Source organism: Lolium perenne, chromosome 6 (genome assembly GCF_019359855.2).
Source record: "Lolium perenne isolate Kyuss_39 chromosome 6, Kyuss_2.0, whole genome shotgun sequence".
NCBI classification, from domain to species: domain Eukaryota; kingdom Viridiplantae; phylum Streptophyta; class Magnoliopsida; order Poales; family Poaceae; genus Lolium; species Lolium perenne.
The window spans coordinates 31,069,012-31,077,685 of NC_067249.2; the positions used below are offsets into that span (position 1 = coordinate 31,069,012).

The 8,674-nt window shown below is 54.1% G+C and overlaps 2 protein-coding genes across 2 annotated transcripts; both read left to right on the forward strand.

Moving 5' to 3' along the window:
• Positions 1 to 351: 351 nt before the first annotated feature.
• Positions 352 to 2,791, forward strand: LOC127310621 (uncharacterized). Its single transcript, XM_071822071.1, has 8 exons — positions 352 to 815; positions 917 to 1,109; positions 1,202 to 1,402; positions 1,487 to 1,542; positions 1,743 to 2,091; positions 2,176 to 2,286; positions 2,380 to 2,508; positions 2,585 to 2,791. Exons 1-8 carry the CDS (start codon positions 646 to 648, stop codon positions 2,789 to 2,791), a joined length of 1,416 nt encoding a protein of 471 aa, XP_071678172.1. The 5' UTR covers positions 352 to 645.
• A 3,132-nt stretch (positions 2,792 to 5,923) lies between these two features.
• LOC127310620 (uncharacterized) lies at positions 5,924 to 7,078 on the forward strand. Its single transcript, XM_051341277.1, has one exon. It carries the CDS (start codon positions 5,924 to 5,926, stop codon positions 7,076 to 7,078), a length of 1,155 nt encoding a protein of 384 aa, XP_051197237.1.
• The last annotated feature ends 1,596 nt before the right edge of the window (positions 7,079 to 8,674 follow it).

The window sequence follows — 8,674 nt, forward strand, 5'->3', positions numbered from 1 at the left end:
AGTGATGATTCGAGGTGAGGGTCCTTTATGCCTTTATGCTTAGTATCTATTTTTCCATATGCTTCTTATACTTAGTATTTATTTTTCAATATGCTTCTTATGCTTAGTATCTATTTTTCAATATGCTTCTTATGCTTAGTATCTATTTTTCAATATGCTTCTTATGCTTAGTATCTATTTTTCAATATGCTTCTTATGCTTAGTATCTATTTTTTGCTTAGTGTCTACATTTTATTAAGGCATGAATGCTTACTTGTTTACTCTTTGTCAATGCAGGTGATTGATCAATATGAGCGGAAGCAAGCAATCCATGAACTCCATTTTGAAGAGTATGAGCCAACATAAGTTCACCGGGACCACTAGAAGTGGAAGACCAACGCGTGCCAGCTCGCGTTACGCGGACGATGACACGGGTGGAGTTGGAGGTGGAGGTGTAGGTGGAGGTGGAGGACGTGGTGGAGGTGGAGGACGAGGTGGAGGTGGAGGACGAGCTGGAGGACGAGGCGGAGGCGGAGGTGGAGGACGAGGACGAGGTGGAGGTGGAGGACGAGGACGAGGTGGAGGTGGACCTTTCCTTGGTGACATACCCTCTGCTTCTGGCGACGTGGCTTCCCAGTCCGCTCACACACAGTCCACTGGGGGGAGATGGAGGTGGAGATGGAGGTGGAGATGGAGGTGGAGGGGCAGGACGAGGAGGCGGAGAGGGAGATGGCGCCGAAGAAGTTGCGCATTCGTGGTGAAGCGCAAGTCCCTGATGAGAGGAGGGAGCCTACTAGCCAGGATGCGAAAGCCCTCATCATCCCGAACGAAAAAGAGTAAGTTTAATTTTGAACATTTAGATTCATTTTGCTATGTACTAATGTTTTCATTATTGTGCATAACTGATTGGCATACTAATGTTTTGATTATTGTGCAGCAATTGGACATATGACAAGGGGGTTCGCCAGCCGTCGAGCATGATTGGAGCTCTTATTAGGCAGTACTGGCCGGGCTTTTACACTCCGGTCCCCGGCGGCGAGAAGAAGCTAGCCGAGACTTGGGCGGACTATGAGGCAGCTCCTTGCCCGGGCTTTGGGACAGCTTCTGACGCCGTGTACACCAAGTTTTGGGTAAAGCATGCTTCTCGAGTTTACTTCATAGTTGATGACCACACTATGCTAACTCATGTCTCTCTCACAATTATTCTTATGCATGATTGCAGACCCATTATAAGGTGCCTGATGATATGGTTGAGCTAGGGAAGGCGGTACTGACTAGGGCTTGTCAGAGGTTGACAAGGCAACAGTGGTACAATCAGAAGCATACCTGCATCGGGCACTTCAAGGCTGAGCAGGGCACGAGGGTCAAGAAAGGTGGCAATATCAGGGACGATCCTCAGATGACAAAGGAAGATTACTTCAAGGTAAGTAAATATTCAATGAGACTCTATGTTGCTGCATAGTTGGGATTGCATTATGTGTTCTTCAAATGAGTTTTGGTTTTTCAGGTTATGCCCCTATGGTGCGAGAATAAGGAAGACACATTTGAGGCCTTGGTAGCGAGGTGGGTTGGCGAAGACGCCGACTTCAACGCCAAGAGCGCGCGCAACAAGGCAAACCGGGGCACTGGAGGAACACATAGTGCGGGAAGCCGCAGCACTGAGCGCTACAGGAAGCACAAGGTACATATATACATGGAACAACTTGCATTTATTTCCCCTCATATTACTACTTGATACACATAACATTTATCTTGCTGTGCAGGAGGCGGAACTGGGAGCCTCTCACCGAGGTGGGAGGGTGGCGTAAGATGAAGCTGAAGCAGCCCGATCTGAGCCAGCCTCAGCCCTCGCTGCCCGAGTACTACGGCTTTGCCGAAGAGGAGTTGGACAAGTACTGCTCGGTGTTCAAGGGTCTTCATCCGGAGGTGGATGATCCTATTGAGCAGGAGACCGACTTGACGGCGATTATGGTGGCGGGGAGCGGCTCGGAGCATGGCCGCACGAAGCTTCTTAGTGGGGTGATCAAGCCGCAGAGGACCCTCACGCAGATCAGGTCTACCCTCACCGCCGGCGACCCACCGGTCGCGCCTCCTCGACACCGTCGTACGGATGTAAGTTTTCTCATTTCCATCTTCTTTCCAACATTCATCCCTGAATGGCTAAAGTGACATGACTCCTTTTCTTGGAAATTGTAGGCTCACTTTGAGGCCGCCTACGCGGCCGCTTATGAGAACTATTTGACGGTTGTAGCAGAGTGGGACCTCAAGAGAGCGGCTTGGGAAGAGTACCAGGAGGCGACGAGTCGTGTAAGTTCCAATCTTTTATGGTTCGAAGACATGACAAGTCCCACCTCCCCTTTTTTTATATCTGCGGCGCTTGACATCTAAACTATCTTGCAGGCGGTCAGGACGTTCTTCCAGACTGGAGAGAGGATCGCACTTCCGGAAGAGGAGCCACCTAGGCCGGGGCCGACTCCAGTGTGCCCATCGAGGGAAGCTTTCGCGGCCACATACTACGCACGGACTCCGGTAAGTCCTGTGCCTAACCAGTTCTCACCGCTTTCCTTTCCCATGTGTAAGATGCTAACTCTTGTCAAACATGTAGGGCACGGGAAGTTCGCGGAACCGACCCTCGCCTGGGTCGTCGCGCGAGGGCACACCGATGCACGCCGGGCGCCGTTCTCCCCGGTGCTTCAGGGTTTTCACCTGCCGGCGATGGTTCAGTGCCATGGTTCTACTTGGTCTACCTCGACAAAGGCCGGACGCCCTGAATTTACGAGTCGGACCCCTGATCTTAGTTTCCCTTAGCTAGGTGTCTAGCGGGTGTGCGTCGATCGTGTGTGCCATGTGTCGACGATGTATGATGATTGTGTGTGCTACATGACACATATTTGTATCACGATGATGTTGTTGCTACATTTGATGATGATTATGTCTTTGTGCAACATTTGTGATGCATTTGAATGTATATTACTGCTATATATGCTGTGCGTGCTGTGTGGGCCAGGAAATGCAGCGGAAACCAAATGGTATGGTCCGTGCCGACGGCATAGCCGTCGGCACAGCCCCCTGGACGTGCCAAATGGCAGGGCTGTGCCCACGGCTATGCCGTCGGCACAGGAAGGGTGCGCGCCAGCGGCAGCGCGGAGCGGCGGCAGCGCGTCTGGGCCGAAGGACCTGGGCCGACGGCTTGGCCGTCGGCACAGATCGAGGCGTGGACGCGTGGCAGCCTCCCCGGTCCTCCGATGGCAGCATCCGGGCCGACGGCTGGCCGTCGGCACAGCGCAGGGGCGTGGACGCGTGGCAGCCTCTCGGTCCTCCGATGGCGGTGTCTAGGCCGACGGCTTGGCCGTCGGCACGCACCTCCCTTGACCTAACGGCCGTTAGAGCGCTACGCGGGCCCCACGTTGACCGTGCCGACGGCCACCGTGCCGACGGCGTCGTTTGACCGTCGGGCTGAGTCTGTGCCGACGGCAAAGGCTGGGCCGACGGCGAGCCAGTCTGTGCCGAGGCGATACTGTGCCGACGGCGGTGTGCCGACGGCGGCCGTCGGCACAGACGTGGGCCGACGGCAGATGATGCTGTGCCGACGGCCGCCGGCCGTCGGCCCCTCCGCTGGTTCCCGTAGTGCTTTGACGTCCCCATTGATTTGAAGGAGACCGGTGTGGGGCATGGAGTTGGAGGCCGTTTTGGATCTTGGGTTCGTGACATTCATGCTCCCGGCGGCCGGTGTGATGGACGGCCTCGGGGTGGCAGCATGGCCGGGGATGCCAAATCCGGCGCGGTAGGCTGTGGATGAGGGAGAGCGGCGGTGGCGTGCTGCTACAGGAGGCGGTGGATGAGGGAGAGCGGCGGTGGCGTGGTGAGGTAGAGGAGGTGGATGCGGAGTGAAAGAGATTGGCACATGTCACATGGAAAATGAGGTGTACATGTTCACTTCAGTTTCTATATGGGTGAGAAGATGTACAATGTCCAAGATGTAGATGTAAATGTGCATATACGAATCTTGAAGCAACTGTGGCCTTTGGATAAGCCAGGGACACCCACATATATGTAGTAAAACTGCGTTGCATGCCGCTACGCATGCACGTCATTGGTAACTGCCTGATGCTGCTCTGCGTGTTACTACGGTGTCGACTGAGACGTAACAATTTCTCAGTTGACTGAGACACAGTAAAATAATATATTTTTATCTAGTTAGAGGAGAGAGACGTGAAGAGAGAAAAATGGGTTCTAATGCAAGAGCCAACTCTAATCCGGATGTAGGTGGACGCATGCTTCCACCAGCCCATTTGACCGGGGCGCGAAAGGTAGCCTGCTTGGCCCACCTGGATCGCACCGCAATCTCCTCCAAAACAAAGACGAGAAGGACTTATGTCGTCGCGTTTCACTTTCACCGCACGGTTATCTCCTGCGCCGCTGGCCCTGTTTGACGGCAGGCGGCCATCATCGACGAAGAAGGATGGCAGCGTTGGGCGTACCGTCTTCGCGCGATAGGTCCTCCGAGCCAAGATCCACGCCCACCATGCCCCGATGACGCAGCGCGCTCCCGTCGGCCATGGGCAGCGGCGCACGCCCCGCCCACGCCTCCCCGTAGACCAGGTCCACGGCACACGACTGCGACATGAACGCCGAAGTGGGCAGGCCGGCGGCGCACGCCACGCGCCCCGGCCATGGCATGTGCGGATCGTACTCGACGGGTCAGGGCATGCATGGGCCCATGCCGCCAGCGTCGAAGCTCATTGCCTCAGCCTTGCGGCAGTACTCGACCGGGTCAGGGCAGGAGCCCATGCCGCCGATGTCGAAGCCATCAAAGATGGCTGCGACGTGGAAGGGGGCGCCGGGAGGCAGGCCGGTGGGGCAGAGGCTGTGGTACACGAGGCGGCGACCGAACTCGAGCATCGGATTCGTGTGGCCCTGCACCGGCAGTTCGTCCCCGGAGGAGGTGGTGCGTCTCCATGTCTGCTTTGCTTGGCTTTCAGCTAGTGTTGCAAGCACCTAACACGCGTGCGGGTGTGGACGCACGAACCTGCGAAACCTGCATATGTCCGTGTACTGCGTTCGCAGGCACCTGCTTGCCCTGCGTTTTGCACTGGCGGCTCACGCAGCTAAAGCGGGCTTTTCCGTAAACTTGTCCACCTGCATCTAGAAGCTCAGCACGTGCTTGTATGCACTTTGTGAGAGTGAAAAGTGGGTTATGTGTTGATAAAGTAGCACAATTTTATAGCTCACTATTGTACATATTACCTCTATATTAGCTATAGATGACATGACACTAGTCTTATAACCACCAGCTGGCTATACTATATTGAACTTCTTTTTGAGGTTGAGGAGTTCCGGAATGCCATGAATTGGTAGACTCGAGGTTGGCGCATGGTTTTGAATCAGTGCAAATATGTTGGCACTGAGAGATCACTAAAATTCAATTTCGGGTTGCATTTTCTCGAGGTTAACTTAGAATTTGAAAACAAGTTTAAGATTATGTGTATTCGTGTGTACTACCGGAATGTTTGACCGGCCGATAGGTAATTATTTCTTCGCATGTTCACAGCGGGGACACCACCTGAACTTTGAAAAAAATCCCAGACTAGCTTGCCCAAAGGGAGGGAAAGCCGCGAAGGCTTTCAGTCATGCAGAAACATGCGTTTGCAATTACGTGTGCATATGCAAAGCCCGTACATGGACATATGGAGTAGCAATCTTACTAATAAGTAATAAGACTGGGACACGGACTGAAACACTCCTATCCGATTAGAACATGGACAAGTACATACTCCTAGTCCGGTTCCAACTCAATTAACTACTAGGAGTATATATATTCGTAAACCACTACTGTATGTTCTGATTACTCTACCTGCATGCTTAGCCCTAGCCCTAGTGTTTGCTAGCCACCTCTCTCCCCACGACGGAGAAGAACAGAAACTACTCTTGGCCGCTTGTTAGGATGACGGTCTCCGCACAACGCGCGCTCTGGTGCGGCTTCCGGTTCAACCCCACGGCGGAGGAGGCCATTTCCGTGTACCTCCGACGCTGGGTCGCCGGCGAGCCGCTGCCGGACACGGAGGGTATCGTCTATGAGACCGAGGTTTACAACTCCGAGCCGAACGATCTTGCCGCTGCGTTCCTCCAGCTGCCCAAGACGGAGAACCGCTTCTTCTTCACCACCTGCAAGCGCCAGAAAGCTGGGAGCAGCTACAGGATGTTGCGCGCCACCAGCGCCGGCAGCTGGGTCGCCAAGGGCAAGAAAGTGATCCAGAACAAGGCCGGCGAGACGATCGGCTACCACGAGTCCCTTCGCTACGTGTACAAGGACAAGAGCCGCGCGTCGGAATGGCTGATGGACGAGTACCACCTGGACGGATCCGCCGTCGTCGTGGGTGGGGATGAGGAGAAGGAGACTCAGGAGCGCGTCTTCTGCAGGATCTACCCCAAGACGGGATCCGTCACGGTCCAACAGTCTGCTGCAGTGAATAATCGTCTTCTTGGTGTTGGGATGATGCAAGAATCTACCAAGACAACCATGGCCGCGGCGGCCGCCGTGCAGCCGCGCCGACAAGAACCGATGGCGCCTATGCTACGACCCGCGATCACGCAGCGGCAGGCGATGACGAAGCCGCCACTGCAACGTTTCGTCACCGTTCCGCCGACGCCCCCGACGTCAACGCCACAGGCACCCAAGAGGCCGACGCCGAAGGCTGTCGATCCGCCGCGCCGTAAGCGGATGCGCGTCGCTGCTGTACTGCCGTCTCTTGAGGCGTCACCACGGCCTACACCTCGACACGACGTGGTGGGGTATGACGGGTGGAAGCGACCGTCCTGGTATCCGGCGGTCCCTCAGGCTCCCACGGCGTCTTGCTCGATGTCGACGGTCGTGCCTCCTCCCCTTCCGGCGGCTGATCAACCGCCGCCCAACAAAATGGACGACGACGACTTCACCAGCCTGTTGGCGGCCGAGCTTGAATTAGCGCTACAAGAGGAGGACCACGGCTTCATCAAACAAGAAGCCCGCAATGACGACGACGGGCTCGTGAGCAGGTCGGAGGGCGACCTCCAAGTACGTGGCGCCACAGAAGGAACACCACGCCAAGATCCAAGATGAAGAACAAGGCCATCAACATGCGAGGTCACTGGAAGGCTTGGTGGCTGACGAGAGGGGAGACGATGTCGTTGCACAAGATATTTTCGATGGGCTCAAGGACATGGACGATCCGATCGACGGTGGAGACGACCAGGATTGGGCATCCGTACCTATTTCAGAATACAGTGATCTGCCATGGTAGCTAGCTTAGCTAGCTAGGAATTAGTATAGGACCTCTCTCAACAGCTAGCGAGAGCGAGATTTGTAATTTTACTCATCTGTATGTATCCAAATTTTTGTGGCGATACACAATACAGATTTTGTATGTAGATTGCGTTCATCACGACATGTATCGAGAGTTTTGTATGTCCAATAATATATTTTGTAATAGTGGATACACAATGAGTTCCTCGATCTGTGCCCAAACCAACCATTTGTAAACTCGGTACTGAATTTTTGTGTACAGAGAGTATGTAGATTGCGTTCATCACGACTTGTAACGAGTTTTGTATGCCCAGTATTTCGTAAAAGTGGATACACAATGAGTTCCTCCGTGCCTATACCCACCATTTGTAAACTGTGTACTGTTTTTTTTTTGTGTGTGTGGAAGTGAACATCACATTTGTATGTTTTTTTTTTTTGTAAATCTGCACACTACAGGAATGATGCAAGGCGTCGATGGGCCTGCTCATACGCCAACGACCAAAAGTCGGGGCCGTCAGCGTATGGGCTGTCGCAGGCTATCGGCGTAGGCCTGTGCATGCGCCCCACCAAAACTATGTCACGGCGCTGTCACGGTGTCACGGCTACGCCGAGGGCTGCCCTTGGCATAGCCTCACCCCATTTCTGTCTGTTGGATAATTAGGCACAATTTCCATGATTAATTTCAGAATATTAAGCATGACGACAGTAACTACTAACATGTGAAACTCGAACATACTAGATGCAGTGATCAACATGAACAGTAGCAGAGCAAACAGTACAACATCCATCGCTAAACAGATCGAGATATGTCGCACGTACCGATCTGGTGGAGGTGGCGGTGAAGGTGTAGCAGACGATGTTGCAGCAGTAACGTTGTTGATGACAACGTTGTTGATGACGGGGATGACGGGTCGAAGTAGACGGCGTTGAAGACGACGGTAGGCAGCACCGCCCGACTTGGACGGAAGGCGACCCATGATGAAGAGCTTGAGCAGTCGCGCAGAGCGCTTCCCAAAAACCTAATTCGCCCTCTCCCGTACATGATCACAAGGACGAGCGGTTCCGGAGACCTGCTCTCCCGTTCGCCGATGCACGTCGGCGCGCGGGATGGAGTAGGCTACGATGGCGGCGCAAGCAGAGAGAGGTGGAAACCCTAACTCGTATGTTAGATATGTTTTTGCGGTAGCCGGGCAGGACATTATATATAGGCTCGGGAAACCCTAGGCAATGTGGGACAACTAACTGCGACGCATCCGTCTAGGACTCTGTTCGTTTTCCTGAGCTGCAAAAAGTAAGGAAAGTCTCGGCTCGAGGCTCAATCCACTCACCACGAGCGCGGCGCGCGCGTCGTGACGTGTTGTGTCAAGTCGAGACGAGCGAGCGAGGAGGAGGAGCGCGCGCATGTAGCACTCC

Bases quoted from the DNA above. Each gene is read 5' to 3' on its own strand.
- LOC127310621 (XM_071822071.1), top strand. From the start codon at position 646: ATGGAGGTGGAGATGGAGGTGGAGATGGAGGTGGAGGGGCAGGACGAG. The intron at 816-916 runs GTAAGTTTAATT...ATTATTGTGCAG, and splicing joins ATCATCCCGAACGAAAAAGA to CAATTGGACATATGACAAGG. The intron at 2,509-2,584 runs GTAAGTCCTGTG...TCAAACATGTAG, and splicing joins CATACTACGCACGGACTCCG to GGCACGGGAAGTTCGCGGAA.
- LOC127310620 (XM_051341277.1), top strand. From the start codon at position 5,924: ATGACGGTCTCCGCACAACGCGCGCTCTGGTGCGGCTTCCGGTTCAAC.